Raw genomic sequence first — 21,323 nt, 5'->3', positions numbered from 1 at the left:
TGAACCTGTGATTGGTCGTGTTTTTTGCCTACATATCCCGTGGACCTCATTGGGTCCTGCAATCCAGTGGATTTTAGAAACAGGAAGCAGCACACGGGGGAAGGGAACTGTTTTCGTACTACATATAAACACACAGCTCTTGCAAAGAACGGTTTAGTTAGAGATGTTGTATACACTATACACTCAAGGTGTGTCGATGCATGTTCGTAGTACACATAGCTGAGTGATACTGGGGGTTATGAAAATGCCACACAATTGACCCAAATGAATGTTCCTCGGAATAGTACCGAACAATATGCGGTGCTCCCCAACCGCACTAACAATCTCCTCATAACTCTTAAAATAGTAGATTAACTAAGAAGCGCTGGTAGCCATGGTGTGGGTTTCGATGCTGGCCGCGGTGCTGTGGCTCTGGACGGAGTCCGGACGCTGCGATGTGCAGAACGGATCACATCTGGTCGAATACTCCGCTGAGGGCTTCTCTGAGAAGCTGCAGTCCGGGAGCACTATGTTTGTGTACTTTGGGCATCGGGGTAAGTGGCTGAATTGGCACACGCACGCGCTTGGACACACGCACTAACGGAGACACACGCACTATTAGTTAAACCCGCTTATAACACACACGCACACACACGCACGGTTTTTCACATTGCTCAACTTTTCCTTCTCTACTAAATTTAGATTGTTATGGTTAATATGTTTTATTTTGAAACTGTGTAAATTATGAAACAATGTAAATTATGAATTTCATGGCAATACATTTTTTTATTATTATTTTTATTTATTTAATGTTTTATAGAAAGGGCAGAACAGCTGGATTCATATCTGTATATTAATTTAGATTGAAATATTTTCTTTTTGAAATTTCAAAGTTCTCAGTTAAAACGTTCTTTTTGGGAGAGACATGCTGAATAAATACATCATGTTTTCAAACTCAAAAATAATCGTTTGAATAATCGTGATTTCAATATTGACCAAAATAATCGTGATTTTTTCCATAATCGAGCAGCCCTAGTTCTGGGTTCTAACCATAGACAAAGGTGAAAAGGTTCACATCCCCTCTCATATATTGGGTTTATCTAAACCGAGTGGCTTTGCATAAAATACATTTCTAAATGACTAAATTGTGTTTTGTGAGAGTTAAAGACATTGTAAAAGTGTATCCCCCTTCTCTCTGCCCCTCTTTCTCTAGTCTCCCCCACCATCTCCCTCTTCCTAGTCCAGCTAGACAAGTCCGCGGAGGCCCTGCAGGATTATGGGATAGTGGTTGGCAAGGTAACTAAGAGCTCTCGTGATCTTCCTAATGCCCACGAGGATTAGAAACGGTGTTCTACCGATCACGCTGACGCTGGCGTTAACACGATGTGATCCAATTTCTAATCAAGATGGAGACGACGGGTTTGCTATCCATGCACTTTATGCAGCAGAAGACAACACAGAGACGGGTTTTAATACACCATAACGACACCCCAGATGACGATTATCCCTCTCTCTCTTATTTATTCAACCAGATAAGAGCCTAATATAACTCGAGTCACGACACGTTCATCTCCCGGGTAATAAATGGGTCTAACTCAATCAAATGAGCACAGGAACAGGAATTAGATAATTGACTGTTAACAGGGGTTTGGTTAATTTTTAAACAAGTGATTTTCCATCTCCTAGGTTATTGTTTGCTTTGGATAATATTCAGTGGATTGGAGACTGGATTGGAAGGAAATTAGTCAAATGTTTTGTTATGAGCTGTGGGTTACAGGCGACGGATTGTGATTAAAGGAGAACCAAAAGCTAAAAGAACTAGTCTTGGATATAAAGTGATGCAGTTAGCTATGGTCAAATCTCGCCAAATCTCCACTTAAACAAAGTTCTAAAAACGTAGGAGGAGATGTGAATATGAAATCAAATTGTACACTAGATGTTAAACATGGTTGTAGGAGGTACCTGTTATTGGCAGATCTACCTTACACACACACACACACACACACACACACACACACACACACACACACACACACACACACACACACACACACACACACACACACACACACACACACACACACACACACACACACACAATAAAATACTAAATGGATAAAAAAATCTAACTTCAGTGAGCTGGACAGAAACAAGAGAACAAAAGTTTGTGAGGTGAAATAGACATCCAGCTATAGCTCCATATTGAGATCTTGTTCCCACTGTCCAGGTGAACTGCAGCCTGGGGCAGCCGGCCAAGTTCTGCACTGGAGAGCGGCTGCTGAAGAAGGTCTACCTGTTCAGGTACGTCTGCATGAAACATGGGTACAGGTCAGGTGAAGCTATGTCTTCCCCCTCAATGTCATGCCTGCAGATACATTTCTTGGGAATGATGCCTTTGAGATAAATGTCTTTTGTTGTGGTGGTGTGTTTCCCTCAGGAACGCTGAGCTTCTGAAGAGCTTTGACGTGGACTCAGTGTTCGACATCAACGCCATTGTGGCTCACGTCTTGTTGTAAGTGCGCTGGTCAACAGAAAACAATTTCTCATGAACTCACGTTTTTGCTCCCAAACTCACGTTTGTACTCCCGAACTCACGTTTGTACCCTGAACTCACGTTTGACTTCAGACCTTTCAATTATTATAACAGGTTAATGTTACCGTCGAACGCTGGTTTGTGGTTTTCACTGTCTTTGAACCAACACACATCACAGCTTAGGTCTATCTGATACTGTGTTTCTGTTCTCGTGACTCTTCAGTATGTTTTTTAAGCTTTGTGTTTACACCAGATATCGGAGTTTATTAACACATCCTTCAGAAAACCTGTTACATGACTCACATATCCCCCTAGTGGTGGGAATCACAGGTGCGGAAAATAAATACACCATGTTTTTTGCGATGGTTGACTCAAACTACTAGGGGGGCCAAGCTGTCTGTCTCTGTCCGTCTTCAACTATTACCTTAAGAATTACAGCACATTAAAGGTTGAATTATTACATTAGGCATGATCGCCCATTAAAGATTAAACTATTACTTTCAGCATGATTGCGCTCTCTCTCTCTCTCTGTCTCTGTCTCTGTCTCTGTCTCTCTCTCTCTCTCTCTCTCTCTCTCTCTCTCTCTCTCTCTCTCTCTCTCTCTCTCTCTCTCTCTCTCTCTCTCTCTCTCTCTCTCTCTCTCTCTCTCTCTCTCTCTCTCTCTCTCTCTCTCTCTCTCTCTCTCTAGTGGCGTCCTGTTTGACGAGGTGCGCTACGCCCAGTCCGTGGCCGACCTGCAGGCCCTGGAGCGTGCGGCGTGGGGGAGGAGCGACGTGGTGCTGGCCTACGTCCAGATGCTGGGCACGCAGGGTGAGCGTCGGGTTTGGGTGGAGCGAGATGGAGGGGGAGAGTGAAGTTTGTTACCTCCCTGTGATGCTCTTTGTCTTTCTGATTGATTCTGTCTGTCTCGCCGTCTGCCTCCCTCTGTCTGTCTATCCATCTGTCTGTCTGTCTCTCTTTCTGACTCTTTCTGTGTATCTATCTCTCTGTCTGCTGTCTCACTCTCTTTCTGTCTCTATCCATCCACCCATCCACCCATCCACCCATCCATCCATCCATCCATCCATCCATCCATCCATCCATCCATCCCACTCTCTGTCTGTCTGTCTGTCTGTCTGTCTGTCTGTCTGTCTGTCTGTCTGCCTGCCTGTCTGTCTGTCTGTCTGTCTGTCTGTCTGTCTGTGTCTGTCTATCTATCTTTCTAACTCTCTGTCTGCCTGTCTCTCTCTCTTTCTGTCTGTGTCTGTCTGTCTGTCTGTCACTCTCTTTCTGTCTGTCTGCCTGTCACTCTCTTTCTGTCCGTCTATCTATTTATCGGTATCTCTTGTCTGTTAGAAATGTGATATCCTATTTTAAACCCTTGGAGCTCTCTGCTCCCGCCAGAGGGATGGTTCTGGTGGTGTAAACCCCTGGAGGCTAAAGGTGTTGTTTTCCCAGAGGGATGGTTCTGGTGGTGTAAACCCCTGGAGGCTAAAGGTGTTGTTTCCCCAGAGGGATGGTTCTGGTGGTTCAAACCCCTGGAGGCTAAAGGTGTTGTCTCCCCAGAGCACCGCTCGCTGATGGAGACGGTGTTTGTGTACGGAGCCAAGCACCAGTTCGTCCTCACTACCGGGGGACCCCTACTGGAGCAGCTGGGGTAACCGGTCTGTTTTCAACACGCCCATAGCATCATTGATATCATTGGACCATTAAGACGTTTTTATAGATGTCCAGTTGTATTTTATTATTACAGTAATACAGGATGCACGATCTAACCACATGAGACACAACGGAACATTGTCATCACTTCAGAAACTCCCCTCAACTTTGTTGAGGGGGAAACGTTTGTGTAGTCAAACGAGGAGCACCCGACCATTGTTTACTCAACCGGGTCAGACTTGGACCCAGTTCAGGAGTCAAATGACCACTAGAGCTTATTTTCTTTAGAATAATGATAGTGGTTATTTCATCTCCCTTACTCCCCATCCCGTCATTTCCTTCATAAAGTTAACAAGGTTGTCTTATAATTATGAAAATAGTGAATTGCGTTTATTTTGCCCTTTGTTGTGCCTGAGATTATTCTTAGCAATGTAATAATGCAATCAAAATCCACTGTTATTAATTTATCAATTTGCATTTAATTTTGCGTTTCACGATAAGCTAATTGCAGAGGGCCCAAGTAGCTATTGATGAACTAATGAACGCAATAAAAAAAACTAAAAAAAACGTCAATAAAAAAGAATGAATACAAATGAATTGGTAAAGAATTCCTACCCTGTCCCCCCCCCAGCATGGACCCGGGCCGCACAGCGGGGGTCTGGTTCCTCCACTGCCGGCTCCTCCCGGGCCCGGCCGGCTCGGGGGCCCCCGACCCACGCTGCCCCAGGACCCCCATGAGGCGGCCCCTGTCCACCCTGGACCTCCACGGGTTCCTGCGGCTGATGGAGGCCCCCCTGGTGGTGAGTCAACCCAGGGGCCTCCTCGAGGATTAAAGAGGGCGTTGAGGGGAACCTCTCCCCGGGGGGAGTTTCAACAAACAATGACCAAAATTTCCAACAAGTAAAAAAATTCCAAAAAATTCCACGGAGATTTGAACTGTAATGTTTATTTCCTATTCAGCTTGAATTTATGAATATCAATTCTAATGCTAATAATAAGGACACCTTATTATTGTCCCATGACGAAACATCTATATAGTATTAGATTGAAATGTTACTGTATTGAGATCTGCGGCCAGTTCCGTGTCTTGGGTCGTTGCTAGAAGCAGTGGAGACACAGGCCGGCTGCAGACGTTAGAGTAGGGTGCTCCACCAGAAGAGAGGTTCACCTTTAAATGTGTCTTCTCTCCAGCGCCCTTCCTCATGTTGGGGGCTGTCCATCACACCACACACAACGCAATGTTGTTGCTCCTTATTCATGAAGGGGATAGCTGCAAGACAAGGATAAGACTTTATTTATCCTGGAGGGGGGGGGGAGCAGCAAACGGGGGACAGAAACAGTTGCAAATAGCAAGGATAAAAGGAGGAAGTGAAAAACTTCAATAACTAGCGAAAGTCTGGTCATAAAAAATGAATACAATGAAAACAAAATGGCGCCCACTAAGACGTCTTCAAGGACGTCCGCAGAATTGCATCCTCTACACCTGTGGCCCTTCCTTCTTCCCCCACCACCAGACGGAGGTGCGTGAGGACCCCTCCTCCGTCCACCCCCACCATACCCTCCTCCAGACGCCCCAGCTCTTCCTGTTCTCCCGACCCAGCACCGAGCACCCGGACCGGGCCGTGGCCACCACTTTAGCCTGGAGGCTGCGAGGCCTGGCCCTGCTGATGCTAGTGCACAGGTGATGGGAGGCTGGTGTGTGTGTGTGTGTGTGTGTGTGTGTGTGTGTGTGTGTGTGTGTGTGTGTGTGTGTGTGTGTGTGTGTGTGTGTGTGTGTGTGTGTGTGTGTGTGTGTGTGTGTGTGTGTGTGTGACGCTGTAGTCAATATTTCCGTAGGTTAAAGCTGCACTATGTCGCTTCTGTACTACAGCTCTTTAATCCATTAAAGGTGCAGTGTGTAGGATATTGTGGCATCTTTTTTTATTCTGGTCAACTCTTGCCTTCATTACATACATCGATAGACATTCGAGTTGTGTGTATTACGAAACTATATCGTCGAGTTGTTTCGGCGTGTAGTTATTTTAGGGAAAACGTGTTGTGGGCTTCCTTGTTTTATTTCTATGTTCAGCATCCCACATCTGCGTCAGTATTCACGACTCTGTGGTATGGTCAAATCCTTTGTTTTTCCAACATTTGATTGTGTGTGTGTGTGTGTGTGTGTCCAGAGAGAGTCCTGCGGTGAAAACACCTGAGGAGTTCAACGTGGCCTACAGGCTTCCAGGACAGGTGAGTTCATTCATAACATGTTCACTACAAATGCATCACATGTAAACCACATGCCAATCACCTTTTCATTGTGTTCCCTGTTTGTGCCTTGCTCTGATGTCTCACGTTACCATTTGCTCCAGTGGAGAATGGGTTGCTGTTATTTTGATATTGTGTATTGTTATTTCTGTTACACACCACCAAATGGCCATCCCAGAAGGACATATGTATCCACACAACCAAATTTAGTCATTGAATGAGCGGATGCATTCATCCAAAAGTAATTTAGACACACCTTTAGTCGTTAAAAGGGTGATATTATGCCATCAGGTGTGAGTGTGATTAGCCATTACAAGCAGTTTGAAAATCTGCCAGTCCCTGGCCTTAGTGACATCACAAGTAGGCGTGTCCACCTAGATGTATACTGCATAGATCAGCAACATTCGCCACAGTGCACTGGGTAGACAGGTAGACGGATCTATCCTAACGTCTCTAAGGCACAGGGACAGACAGATTGTTAAACCGATCAACCTCATGGCATGAAATCACCCATCTAATGCAATGTTTAAGTGAGAAGGACAACAGTCGAGGATGCAAAAACAAAACGAGCGAGTTGAGACAAGAACCGGCCCCCGAAAAGACAGTCAGCAGATTTTGATCGACTTTTGATCTGTGGTTTTTAAATGCGTGTTTAATATGTTTTCCTACCCATTGGTTTCAACTCTCTCTACCAGGGCTCAGGGGTCAAGTATCTGACCCTGACCAACCTTGAGGAGGTGGTGGGGCTGTTCAATGCCCAGGAGAGAGCTGGGGGGCACGAGGAAGAGGAGGAGGAGGAGGAGGAAGAGAGAGAGCATGCAGATGACTGGTCGGAGCTCGGTAAAACAACGTCCATCTTGTACAGCGACAAATTATCATATGACACTTAAATTATATTGATTACACTGTTAACATTGATTCAAAATGTAAACAGTGTGACATTAAGACACGTAAAAACTGTGTGCATGTTTATGTGCGCCCGAGTGCAGACATGTTGGACGACGAGGTGGCCGAGTCGGTCTTCAGGAGCCGAGGCGTCTCATTGGACATGGACGCCGTAACGCTGCTCAACAGCGACAACTTCCTCCCTGCAGTAGCAGAGCACAGCCTCACGGTGGCACTGTTCTACCTGAAATGTGAGACACGACAGACCACCGGGCACGAAAACCCAGATATCCGTTGCATGAAACTGAATTCCTTTTCAGGGGCCAACTTCTACAAACAAATTTTATAGTGGGGAGAGGTTTTGCATTTTCCCAAGTGAGAGACGCTTGCAGAAATCTAGTCTGTTTAGTTAACTTGAAGTCATATGAGCCTATCTTACTGTTAAACCGTCACTAACATGGGTTTTGCTGAACAACATACAAAATATACAGGTTATAAGTACCGATCGTCATTGAACGCGGCCTAGATGACCTCTGCAGGATGTCGAATATGCTTTGTTTCTTAATGATAAAAGTTTTCAGCGTGTGATTGATTAGCCCTGCAACCAGTAATGTGGAAATGATTAGCGGATTAATCAGTTAGTCTTCAAAACCAATATCTAAATTTGAAGATTTTTATTTTTATTCATTTATCAAGTGAAAATATCCAATATATTTCGGTTTCAATATAATTATGTTGTCCTTCTTTGTAACAACAGGGGACGCTGTTTCCATGGCGGTCCTTAGTAAGTTCATTGAGGTCGCTGACAGACTTGCAGGTAAAGACTCGAGACGCAGCAGCAGCTTTCCCTTTGGCTTACGCTTTCCAATCAATGTTTTACTTTTTACACATTAACATTTCTTCGCGGCCTTGATGCATGTATTTTTTTATTATTCGGCTTAAGTTGAGTTCATCTTTAGGATTTAATTCATTCATATTATTGGATACACTATATCATTATTTGAATGTGTTTTAGTGTTCGAATTCGACCGCTAGTTAGAAAGATGGATGGATAATGAATGACTAAACAGCTTTCCACTTTAAATGTGTGACTCAGTTACTGACTTGTAATACAAATATTGCACTAAATTCATACAGCACCTTTCATTTTCGTGGACGTTGGAAGCAACAACAGTGCACTAGCCCGAGGAGATACTAAACAGCTTAATGTAAAGAGACTTTGCACAAAAGTGTCAAACCTTTATTTAAATCGTTATTTGACCGCTGTTAATTGGATAACCGAAACGCGTCGACGACGTTGTCTCCGGCCGCTTTCAGACTCGGAGGTGGCCGACGTTCAGATGGGCGTGGTCGACTGCGGGGAGTGGACCGACCTCTGCGCCGCTCAGCCAATGGCCGCCGACCGCCCGTACCCCTTCCAGCCAATCAGGGCCTTCCCCAGCGTCCTGCTGCTCCGCCCCCAGGAGACGGCCCAGCGATACAGAGGCATGCTGGGTAGCGAGGCGCTGCACCGGTTCATCCTCATGTGAGCAGCGCCGTCCTTGTTTAGTTTCTACTAATGAACGCTGGTTACAGCACTGTCATTTTTCTATCTTATCTTGCACAGAGCATCCTGTCTAGTCACTAAATTATGATTGTTTTTTTTACCTACGTCACCATCGTGGTCACCGTTCTTTTGCATACAGCATTTCAACTGTTCTAACGGTTGATGATGAGACAGTAAACAGTTGTAACTGTTTATGCTAATGAGATATGAAACTGCATCTATCACAGGGTCACGTCTGGCGTCCAATAATAATCAGTCGCAGGATCCGTCGCCACAACTCGCAATGTTTGTTTTGAGTGTTTCTTATCATGGTTAAGCTCCCTGTGACAGGAAACCGCCATTAAGCTCACACATATGACCACGAGATTAAGCATTGAGGGAGGACAGGCTTCCTGTGAGATTACGTTTTTCTCGTATTTTTTTTTTAAACATATTTGAAGTCTAAGTCGCGAACGATTTTTTTGGATTAAGAGACGAATAGAAGAAGATCTCCAACGGAGATATCTGCATCGACGAAAACTTTTGCTTTCCTAATTTTGAATTACATAGCATTTCTATCAGCACAACCAAATGTGTGCTTGATTTTAACATCATGCAGAAACACTACTGTCACTGCAATGTGCTCAAGAGATCAGATCCAGCCTCAGAGGATCAGCGTTTGTGTATATCATAATCTAAACCAGACCCTATTCCATATGCTTACTCCACAGGAGCCTCGTGCCGTCCCCACTGCTGCTGTCCACGCAGGAGGAAGTGAGGTCGTTTCTACAGGAAGTGCCCGGGTCAGACCTCTCGGCCTGCAAACCGGACCGGGTCCTGGGACTGTTTAAGACCACTGCGGACCCCCGTAAGAGAAACCCTTTTCATTCGTGACTAGAGCACGCACGCACGCACGCAGCCCACCCAATGTCACTTGTTGCTTTTGGAAAAGTCAAGAAAACAGTATTTAAGGCCTTAGAGAGGATGGATTACTTTGAAATGTGGTTTTTCTGTTTTGGATAAGTTCCTCAAATGCTATTTATTTTTCTTAAAGTTGTAAATGGTTCCTTGCCTCAGACCTTCATCAGGGATTGTTTACGTAACGTTTTACAACCTTGGTGGACTTCCTTCGGTTTCCTCCCACAACACGAGTTTAAACAATCCAACTGGACGGTTTAACTGGGGAATATTCAGCATGATTTAGGTTTAAGGAGAAAACTCTTATCTTTGGGAAGAATCAGGAACCCTGCCAGCATGTAAACACCACAGGATAGAAATGGAAACAGTTAGCAGCGGTCCGCGACGGAGTCTCAGTTCTGAGGGGGCCACGGTTTCCCCGCCTCTGGGGACATCATGAAATGAAGGGCCAATCACAGCGGTTAGGACGGCGTTCCCCGGGGAACAGTGAACCCAAACCCAGGAACCCCGGAGTCTCCAGGACATGGAATCTTACAGCGTTCCTTTGACTAATGGAATAAAGACCAGGGGGACTTTGGGATTTAAACAAAACAAAAAAAAACACAATTAAGGAATCACGACATTGACCTTTTGACCCCCGGCTCTTCTTCTTCTCTTCTCCCCTCTCAGGCGCAGCAGTGTTCAGTGCGGCGGCGACGGCGCTGAGAGGCGAGGTGCTAGCCGGCATGCTAACGGATAGCCTGGCAGAGAGCTGGTAACCGCACACTGATGTGTGTTTAAACAGGCTAGGCTACTCTCAGATAGCAGCCATGAGGATGATGGTCTCTAACCGCGTAGCTTCGGCTAAGTTCCACCGCTTCACCGCGGCATTTTGAGCTGCCTCATGGTTACAGAAAGATAAATGTTAAGAGTGATGCAGTAAGTTAGGAGGAGAAGTTAAATAAATTAAACTTAAATATAATATATGATGGGGAGACCTCACAGCATGTTAACTGAGACGTGTGTGTGTGTGTGTGTGTGTGTGTGTGTGTGTGTGTGTGTGTGTGTGTGTGTGTGTGTGTGTGTGTGTGTGTGTGTGTGTGTGTGTGTGTGTGTGTGTGTGTGTGTGTGATGAAGTCACGGTGCATTCAGTGCAGATTCTTCAGGGCCCTTATGAAACAATGAGCCAATCCAAATCAGGATGAATTAACCTTTCACCCTTTATCGGGTAGAACAAAATAAAAAATATAAGACAACAGTTCAGTGATTTAAAAATATCAAAACAAAATGTAATGTTGCAGGCAAAACGTCCATTCGTTTGATCGCGATTTCGATTTTAGCGTCAAACAATCACAACATTAACATAATCTAGTTTTTCGATATCATTTTTTTGTTTTGTTTTTATAGAAAAGGGCAGGACAGCTGGATACATATCTGTATATCATTTTAGATTGTAACATTTTCTTTTTGACCATTTTGTGTACTTTTCTTTTTGTATTACTTAAAGGAGAAATTTCAAAGTTCTCAGTCACAAAAAAGAAATCGGAGAGACAAGCTGAATAAATGCAACATGTTTTCAAACTCAAAAACAATCGTTTGAATAATCGTGACTTCAATATTGACCCAATTAATCTTGATTATGATTCTCCCCTTAATCGAGCAGCCCTACGCTCTACCCAGGTGCAAGCCCTCGCCTAATATAAACCCAGGATCTCTGATATGTGTGAGCACGTCTGACGCGGCCTATCTCCTGCTGTGTGTCGCATGTTTGAAAGGGCAGCTCCTGATCCTCTTTGGACCCGATGCTCCGGAGTTCACCCTTAGTTTGTGTGCAACAGTCCCGCTACACTCATGATTCAACTCCCTGATTCAAAATTGATTAAAAGTTGATGAAATCGAAAGGAATAAGCAGGAAGAAGCCCCGTAAACGTCTTCCTCCGCTAATGATTTGTTTTCTCTTCCCTTCCTCTGTTCCGACCCTCCTCTGTGTGTGTGTGTGTGTGTGTGTGTGTGTGTGTGTGTGTGTGTGTGTGTGTGTGTGTGTGTGTGTGTGTGTGTGTGTGTGTGTGTGTGTGTGTGTGTGTGTGTGTGTGTGTGTGTGTGTGTGTGCGCGTGTGTGTGTGAATCGCTCAGGGCTGCCGGCTGCTCACAGAGCCTGTCGTCACCGGAGGTCCTGTTATACAAGGCGTCCGACGCCTGGGCGCCCGCCCCCCCTGACCTGCTCCGGCCCCTCCCCCTCCCCCTCCCGGCCTCGGCTGAAGAGCTGGTCGCCCTGGTCAACGCTGCGCTGCTCCACCAGATGGTAGGGGTGGTGTGTGTGTGTGTGTGTGGTTGATCCATTGGTGTGTATGAGAGTGTGCGTGAATGTTCCATCTGTGTGTGTGTGTGTGTGTGTGTGTGTTTGTGTGTGGTTGATCCATCTGTGTGTGTGTGTGTGTGTGTGTTTGTGTGTGGTTGATCCATCTGTGTGTGTGTGTGTGTGTGTGTGTGTAAACTGGGACCTCGAAAGCAGGCGTTGATCGATTAAACGCCGCGCTAAGCTACGGCAAATGGCGGGGAAATCAATTCGTCTTCATCTGTAAGGGCCGCCATTCGCTCCAGCGAACGCCGGAGCCGACTAATAAATAACGCTGACTTAGTTTGTACGCCTGAAGACAACATGCGCAGAACGGTAATGGGCTGTGGGTAAGATTGAAGAGCCACCGTGTGTGTGTGTGTGTACCCGTGTGGACATGGGGAATTAGACCACCTTGGTTGTGGATCTGTGCTCCTTCACGTCCTCCATGTTGGATCTATAACCCTGGATGTCTGTCGCCGCTCCCAGCCAGAGCTGACGGTGGCCAACCTGCCGTCCTACCTGGCCCTGGGCCGGCCCCTGCTGCTCCTCTTCGTGGGGAGCGAGGAGGAGGAGGAGGACGACGACGAGTGGGCGAGGAGGGAGACCCAGGCGGTGCTGCGGGAAGTGAGGGCGGCGGCCGGGGGCGGGGGAGAGGGCGGGGCCGAGGGCTACCTGCCCTGCTGGATACACCTGTAGGTTGAGTCTGTCTGTCTGTCTGTCTGTCTGTCTGTCTGTCTGTCTGTCTGTCTGTCTGTCTGTCTGTCTGTCTGTCTGTCTGTCTGTCTGTCTGTCTGTCTGTCTGTCTGTCTGTCTGTCTGTCTGTCTGTCTGTCTGTCTGTCTGTCTGTCTGTCTGTCTGTCTGTCTGTCTGTCTGTCTGTCTGTCTGTCTGTCTGTCTGTCTGTCTCACTCACTCACTCACTCACTCACTCACTCACTCACTCACTCACTCACTCACTCACTCACTCACTCACTCACTCACTCACTCACTCACTCACTCACTCACTCACTCACTCACTCACTCACACTAGAAAGACGCTAGCCTACAGCTTTGCAGGCGGTTTAATGGAGGCAGGATAGCCTCGGGGTAGGATGCACGGCCCTCCCCTTAGTCCTTAACTGTATGATGAGTTGCTTAAAACTGACATGTGACCACAGGTGGGACTCCAGTGATGTCCCCTGCTCATGTGGAACAGAGAATGAGCACCTGTTGCACGTTGCTCTTGGTCATCTGTAGAGCTACTATGGTGGACACACAATCTCTGTTGTACCATTTGATATTATCAATCGCATTAATAATACATAACTCGCCCATAATAAAGCAGAAAGGATCAAATATTTATGTAATAATTATAATTATAAATAATTCACCCCTGAAATACCTGTAATGATATCACGTGTGTTCAATTAACTGCAATTATAATAATGAATTCACCCATAAAAAGCTGTAATGGTAACCTGTATGTGGTTATGATGCATTAATAATATTGTATTCAACTCTCAAAAAGCTCTTATCCTAGCTAATGGGTTAGCCTAGCATTTGTAATTGCTTGGCACTTGTTTCTAATGAACATCCTTACTGGATGAGCGAGGGCGATATATTGTTTCTCTTTCTTCGGACAAATGTACTTATTGTGAGTCTCTTTGGATAAAAGCGTCAATGTATCGATGCCTCATCAACCAAACCCTCATTCCTACGTTCCCGGGCTGCAGGGGCCGTACCCCCGCTGGGGTCTCCGTGCTGCGGACGTACCTGGGCTCCCTGCCCCCCCTCCCCGCGCTGGTCCTGTCCCAGCTGCCCAGCGGGGAGCTCTACCACTACCCCTCCCACGGGCCCATAGTGGCGCGCTCCGTCCTGCACTGGCTGGAGGGCATCCGGGACGGGACCGAACCACCCACAGGTACAGACGGGGGGGGGGGGGGGGGGGGGGGGGGGGGCGGTCGTTGGCACCGGGTAGCCGAGTTCAGGAAACTGTGTCGAAAGCGAAACATTGAAAACATTAAATAATAAATTCAAATAAATTATGCATAAATAAAATGCAGCTGTAATGAGTGTTGAGGACAAGAGATCATCCATGAAACAATGTATTGATCTTTAGCAAGAGATAAGCTAGAAAAAAACCACAAATCGATCGCAAGCAAAAGATAATAATCTGTGTGCGTGTCTGTGCATTAGGCTAACATTAATAACACACAAATCATTTTGTAATGGGAGCTGTGGATTAGATGTTTTAAAATGCAGCGCTAAAGCTATTTGATGAAATTGATGATCGTTGTGGGCTGACTCCCGTCCTTTGGCGGTTTGACCCGGTGTTTGTGTATGGAACAGGGAGAGCGCTGCTCTCGTTCACACACGTCTTCATGTTGTTCCGGAACATTCCGCGCGCGCTTAAAGACACAACATGAGTGTCTTTGTGATTTCAAGCTAGCTCCTGTCTAACTTTAGACATTCTGCTCCTCCCCCGTCCATCTCTTGTAACGTGAGATTCAGCAGCGCCGCTGCAGAGTCTGCGCCCTTACGTCGGAGGTCAGAGTTCACGTTGTCCCTTGCAAGAGTTCGACGGGACACTTTAAAGCTCAGGGCAAAGGCCCATCGCTGATTAGTTCACAAAGCATCCATGGTATAGGGTGTGTTTTTTTTTTTTTCATCTAAAACGTGTACATTTTGAAAACACTCTAGTGGTTATAAAGTAATCATGATTATCCGATTCTTTTATTTTAGTTTTCACCAAAATAATGAATCACCAAGGACTCCCGTCGTAAATCACTCGCTATCGGGTGACAACACGCCACCGCTCGGACTTTACAGTCGGGCATATAAAAAGTCAATCATACATGTGTGTCTCCCCTCCCCCTCCTCCCCTCTCCTCCCCCCTCTCCCTCCCCTCTCCTCCCCCCCTAAAGGAACGATGGGTGATGACGGGTGGCGCCCCGCCGCCCCGTTGTACGACTTCCTGTCCGTCATGGACCACGAGGCCCCTGGCTACGCCCGGCCCTCCTCGCCCAGGGTCAAGACGGGGGAGGGGGAGGAGGGAGGCGGGCGGGAGGGGGGGGGAGGAGAGCGGGAGGCCCAACCCTCCCGTCCGCCGTGGCACTCTGAGCTCTGAGACAGGACTGTTTCTATGGGGCTATTTCATCTAGTGTTACTGGGGCCTTTTATGGTCAGGACGGGGGAGAGAGACAGGGGAGAGAGACAGGACAGGGGAGAGAGACAGGACAGGGGAGAGAGACAGGACAGGGGAGAGAGACAGGACAGGGGAGAGGGACAGGGGAGAGGGACAGGACAGGGGAGAGGGACAGGGGAGAGGGACAGGACAGGGGAGAGAGACAGGGGAGAGAGACAGGACAGGGGAGAGAGACAGTCTGAAGAGAGACAGGGCAGGGGAGAGAGACAGGACAGGGGAGAGAGACAGGACAGGGGAGAGGGACAGGACAGGGGAGAGAGACAGGGGAGAGAGACAGGACAGGGGAGAGAGACGGTCTGAAGAGAGACAGGGCAGGGGAGAGAGGCAGGACAGGGGAGAGAGGCAGGACAGGGGAGAGAGACAGGGGAGAGAGACAGGACAGGGGAGAGAGACAGGGGAGAGAGACAGGACAGGGGAGAGAGACAGTCTGAAGAGAGACAGGGCAGGGGAGAGAGACAGGACAGGGGAGAGAGGCAGGACAGGGGAGAGAGACTCGACAGGGGAGAGAGACGGGACTGAAGAGAGACAGGACAGGGGAGAAAGAGAGAAAGGACGGGGGAGAGAGACGGGGGAGACAGGCTGGACAGGGGAGAGAGACTGGACAGGGGAGAGAGACAGGACAGGGGAGAGAGAGAGACAGGACAGTAGAGAGAGAGACCGGACAGGGGAGAGAGACCATACTGAAGAGAGAGACAGGACAATGAAGAGACAGGACATTGCGTTGCAGAAAAAGGAGAATGACATGTAGCAACAGGACCAGGGAGGAAATTGAACCTGTGTAGCTAAAGGTTTGAGCCACCAATACATTTCCTTTTGTGTTATCTGATCGAGGCGAACACGTTCACGTGGTTTCTGTTGAGTCGTCATGTTTTTTTTCCCTCTTTTCTTCTTCTTGGTTAAATGGACGGTAATGATCACTCCAAGCACTTTAGGTTTTAGGTTTGAGTTCCATCCAACACTCAGTCCCAGGGGACGTTTTGCAGACGGAGCCACTCAGGGCCAGCACAGAGATGGGCTATTATCAGAGGGCTGGGGGGCAGGGGGGGGGGGGTTGTTCAAGGACTGCTTGCAGGTAGGCTGAGGCCACTGAGGATCAAACTCGTCGAGGTTTGGGTTTGGTCCAGTCCAACGCCTTAGACTCTTGCATAGACTGTCTGTGACGGTACACACACACACACACACACACACACACACACACACACACACACACACACACACACACACACACACACACACACACACACACACACACACACACACACACACACACACACACACACACACACACACACACACACACACACACAGAGAGAGAGTCAATACCGGAGCTGATCACGCAAGCTCACAAGTCGTCAGCCCACTTGCAGTTTGCATTGGGTCTCAATTGAGGAACTGCGGTTGCTGGGTGACATACATGCTACCGCTGCCTGAGCGACAGAAACCCACTTTTTACGATTTCTTTGTTTTTTCTTTCTTTTCTTTGCCACTTCCTGTTTTGCCGACCTGGGTGTGTGTGTATGGGGGGGGGGGGGGGGGGGGGCGGACGAGACGACCAACGGCTATGTGTGTCCGGGTCCTCCATTGTGATTGGTGAGATCCAGGCTCAACGCCTTATGTAACCACCCAACACTGCAGGAGGTCAGACTACATGTGAGGCCAGTAGTACTGTTACCCTGTCTATTTGTGTGTGTTCTTTGTGTGCTGTCTATACTTTGATTCTCTCTTTTCTCTGTTTCCTTTTGTGTGTCACTCTCTCTGTCTCTCTCTCTGTCTCTCTCTCTGTCTGTCACTCTCTCTGTCTCTGTCTCTGTCTGACTCTCTCTCTCTCTCTCTCTCTCTCTCTCTCTCTCTCTCTCTCTGTCTCTGTCTCTGTCTCTGTCTCTGTCTCTGTCTCTGTCTCCGTCTCTGTCTCTGTCTGTCTCTCTGTCTCTCTAAGAGAGTGGGTCTGTGGAACTAACTACAGAATAAGCCAGGAGGATTGTGGTCGGGACAGAGTTCACGTTGATAAATCCTTCGATTGATGTGTTTATGTTCCTTCATTGTTGTTGGTCTTTTGAATACAATATTGTTATGGTTGTATGATGATGTTTGGGAACAAGATGCATAAATAGACAGTTGTTGTGCAGGTTTTTTTATATTTTGCTTGGGAAAGTTAGTCCTTTCTGAGAGGCAGATGCAGCAGTTGATGAAACGTGTGTAGAATGGGAATGAATGCACTCAGGCTCTTGAAAGGACACGTTTTGGCACACCAATGCTACTTTCCATGAAGATCTGCAGTCACAGTATCCAAGGCGTTTTCTGGGGTGCAAACAAGTGATTACGTCTCGCTGGAAGTCACTTTTAGTCACGGCCAGGGTTTAAACCCTGGGCTTATGTTACTCTGCTTTGTCCCAATCAATTACGGTGGAGTCTGAACAGTCTCTCTCTCTCTCTCTCTCTCTCTCTCTCTCTCTCTCTCTCTCTCTCTCTCTCTCTCTCTCTCTCTCTCTCTCTCTCTCTCTCTCTCTCTCTCTCTCTCTCTCTCTCTATTGCATGCAACACACTCCTTTCTTTTGGAATTAACATTTACTGACGTTATATATATATTTTAATTTAAATATTGACGTTATAGTACCTCAAAAGTTGCTTATTTTTCCAATGTCATAGTTATCCAAAGATTGTTTTATATGTGACCAAAGACATTCCAAATAAAGGTTGCAGTACTTTGTTTGTGAAAAACTGTCAACGACAACAATGTTTAAAGACTGCGTCATTCTCTCCAACTGTCACCTGAGCTTGTATCATTCCCCTATTAACAACGTCCATTCTACAGCCGAATCTCATGTCATACTGAGTGGTCTTTGCCAACGGTCCACACCTCCACCCAGGGCCGTTGCACCAAATCCTGGGCCCTGTATACAAGAGGTACTGATGGGCCCCCCCCCCCCCATCAGTACCTCTTTTTTTTAAATTGCCATGGGCCCCCCTCTGCCTTGGGCCCCCCCACGACTGCCTCACTTTTCCCCGCAGTCCGTCGGCCCTGCCTCCACCACTTATGTGATATAATGTATATAATATTAATACAATATAAGTGGTCTCTCATCTCATTACTCGAGCACTCACTCACCCAGGCTATCATTATCCTGGTCATTATAGAGTGAGCTGATGAGAAACGTATTATGTGGTGAGAGCTGGAACGCACTGACCGCCATCTTGTTTCCGATGCTGTCCTTGGACCACAAAAGGCACTCATTCCCAACAAAGAAATGGCATACATGTAATTATATACACAAAAGCTTTCTCTGCACTACCTTTACGGCATACGCCGGCGATCAACTCAACCACACACTGAAGAAACACAGAGAAACAAATAGTTTAAATGGTAGCAAGATTTTGTAACAAATAGTAAGAGGTCGAGTTTCATGTTGGTTCTTTTTATTTTCCACTAGCCTATTCTACAGTAGCTTTAATGTAGCGACTAAGGGACAGCGATATGGTGTTGTTTCTCTTTCTTCTAACAAATATACTTATTGTAAGTCCCTTTGGATAAAAGGGTCTGCTTAATGTAAGTGTAAATGTTAGTAGCTTTTACAATCGTGGGTTCATTTTACTCAAAGGAAGGATCCAGGTCAAATGTGTCATTTGGAAAAGGCACACGCAGTGAATGCACAAGTGGGCTTCAATGGAGACATTGTGGTTATCTTGAAGAAATGAAGCGAAGACTAAGATGTTGTCTCTGCAAGGGCGTGAAAACGGAAGCCCGTAGCGGCTGATTCCAGTCCGAGGTGTTAATTTCTAACAAAACGCCTCGTTGACACTTGGTCATAGAGTGGGTATGAAAAAAGCAGTGGGTGTATTGTTGACACCGGTGTGTCAGTTTATCTTGTATAGTACTCTATCTGGGCCAAGGTAGAAGGGACGAAATATCAAAGAGAAATTTGAAAGCTAGTGAGATGAGACACATGTAGAGCACACTGATCAACATGTAGAGGAAGTCACATATGTTTTTCATGTTCTGTACTGGTTCTGTACTGTCTAACCCCAACCTGCCCCTTAATGACCTGGTTATGTACTGTCTAACCCCAACCTGCCCCTTAATGACCTGGTTATGTACTGTCTAACCCTACCTGCCCCTTAATGACCTGGTTCTGTACTGTCTAACCCTACCTGCTCCTTAATGACCTTTCTCTGTACTGTCTAACCCTACCCGCTCCTTAATGAACTGTCTCTTAACTGTCTCACTCCTACCACCTCCTGAAACTCTATATTATCTTAGAAAACACGCACACACACGCACACACACGCACACACACACGCACGCACGCGCGCGCACGCGCGCGCACACACACACACACACACACACACACACACACACACACACACACACACACACACACACACACACACACACACACTTCACTTTGACCTGTCAATGAGGAAGTCAGGAAGTGAATGGTACTACAGAGCCACCGTATAGATTAGATTCTACTTTGTTTTCATTGTGCAAATACAGACACAACCAAATGTAGTTGGAGATCTAAACAGAAGTGCAAAAGAGCAATTAAGGTGCAGTTTGAACAATAATTTTCATGTAGTGCAATTTGAGTAGTACAGTGTGTGTGGTCAGGGCCGTAGCCAGGGTTTGAAAAATAGTCTTGCGCACGCACCAACAAATGTCACACACGGCAGACACAAAGTAAAAAGTCCCAAGTGAACCAAGCATTTACTCATCTCGGACTCTGAGTAGTCCTCAAACGATTTTGTTTTGATTTTGGTGTACAGTTGCATTTAGGTTCGAATTTTATTTTTATCGCTACAAAAATTACAGATGTCCGGACCTCAGTGTCCTCGTAGCTGGTTACGGGCAAATGTGTGGATGATGGGTGGTTGAGGCAGACTCACCTGGCCCCAGTCACACAGATTGAACTCTGTCCCCTTCCCACATGAAAAAAATCTATAGTTTACTATAGTAAATAAACTACAGTACACCCTATATATACTATAGTAAATATTGTAGTGTTTTTTAACCTTGCTATAGTAGTTTTACTACAATAAACTATAGTATACTACAGAAAACTGCAGTTTTATTACTACAGTATACCACATATATACTACTACAGTAAACTATAGTATACTACAGAAAAAATAAAAAATAAATTGGTGAGGCTGCACATTTGTTGCACATCGAGGCCCCGTCCACACAGAGTCGATTTTCTGGTGAAACAGCATAAGTCTTGTGCGTTTCGGCCGACCGTCCAGACGGAGCCGGCGGATCCGGTGCCCGAAACGGCACATTTCTGAAACCATGTCCCAGGGTGGTTTTGTGTTAGGATTCGTGTGGACGCCTGAAACGCAAACGATGACGTCATTGCCCCCCAACCAGCTGGGCGACGGCTGAGTTGCGTTGAATTTTTTATTATTTTATTTATTTGTATTCTTTTTGTAGCTTTAAATACAGCCCCTTGATGAATTGAATTACTAACTGTACATTGAAAAGTATTTCTGCTCAATCTAAAAGGTTGAATCTACTCGTGACTAAATGTTTGTATACGGCGCGCAGCCTTAATACGCGCAGGCTTGATGCGCTCCACTTTTTTCCGTGGATAACCATCGTCTTGAATGTTTCCCACAACGTCTCTACAGCTCGATGCGGTTTCGCAATGAATCCGTCTTTTCAGAGATATTCCTGAACCGCATAAAACGAAACCGGATAGTTTTTGCCCGTTTCGACTCCATGGGGACGGGGCCTGAGTCATCAGTGGGCATAGGTTAAACCTGGGGGCCTCTACGAATTCTCTTTTTTAAGAATTAAACCCTCCTTTAGTATAGGTTACTCCTCAGCAATCTTATCGAAAGGAAAGGAGATAGTGGTATGTCCCATAATCCTTTACGGCGGCAATATTTCAAGCAACAAGCCACCGACAAAGTTTATCGACTACGCGAACGCATGAGTCGCGGTAAAGCAGAAGAAGAGAGGGAAGAAGATACTTTATTGCTGGTTATTAAACACACAATATACACCGTAAGAAAATAAATGCCGACTTCACATTTAAGAAGGACTACCTACTGGGGGAAGTTAATTTCAACATCAACATAAGTTGAGACTCTTTTTTTTTCCACAT

At 46.4% G+C, this 21,323-nt stretch overlaps 2 protein-coding genes across 2 annotated transcripts in view; both read left to right on the top strand.

The window, feature by feature from the left end:
* LOC115542259 (uncharacterized) overlaps positions 1 to 21,323 on the top strand; it is a 578,272-nt gene that overhangs the window by 311,884 nt on the left and 245,065 nt on the right. The window lies entirely within an intron of this gene.
* txndc16 (thioredoxin domain containing 16) lies at positions 78 to 15,260 on the top strand. Its single transcript, XM_030354513.1, has 19 exons — positions 78 to 533; positions 1,193 to 1,275; positions 2,207 to 2,280; positions 2,417 to 2,491; positions 3,201 to 3,322; positions 4,058 to 4,148; positions 4,782 to 4,950; positions 5,665 to 5,831; positions 6,316 to 6,376; positions 7,090 to 7,234; positions 7,384 to 7,530; positions 8,037 to 8,096; positions 8,597 to 8,804; positions 9,536 to 9,672; positions 10,392 to 10,476; positions 11,835 to 12,003; positions 12,526 to 12,731; positions 13,751 to 13,938; positions 14,942 to 15,260. The coding sequence occupies exons 1-19, from the start codon at positions 374 to 376 to the stop codon at positions 15,142 to 15,144; spliced, it is 2,550 nt and encodes an 849-aa protein (XP_030210373.1). The 5' UTR covers positions 78 to 373; the 3' UTR covers positions 15,145 to 15,260.

This window comes from Gadus morhua, chromosome 4, assembly GCF_902167405.1.
Source record: "Gadus morhua chromosome 4, gadMor3.0, whole genome shotgun sequence".
Classification (NCBI taxonomy): domain Eukaryota; kingdom Metazoa; phylum Chordata; class Actinopteri; order Gadiformes; family Gadidae; genus Gadus; species Gadus morhua.
This window is presented reverse-complemented; position numbering and strand designations above follow the sequence as displayed.

Coding starts and splice junctions, on each gene's coding strand:
- txndc16 (XM_030354513.1), top strand. CDS start 374: ATGGTGTGGGTTTCGATGCTGGCCGCGGTGCTGTGGCTCTGGACGGAG. Junction 2,281..2,416: donor AAGAAGGTCTACCTGTTCAG/GTACGTCTGCAT, acceptor TGTTTCCCTCAG/GAACGCTGAGCTTCTGAAGA. Junction 6,377..7,089: donor CCTACAGGCTTCCAGGACAG/GTGAGTTCATTC, acceptor TCTCTCTACCAG/GGCTCAGGGGTCAAGTATCT.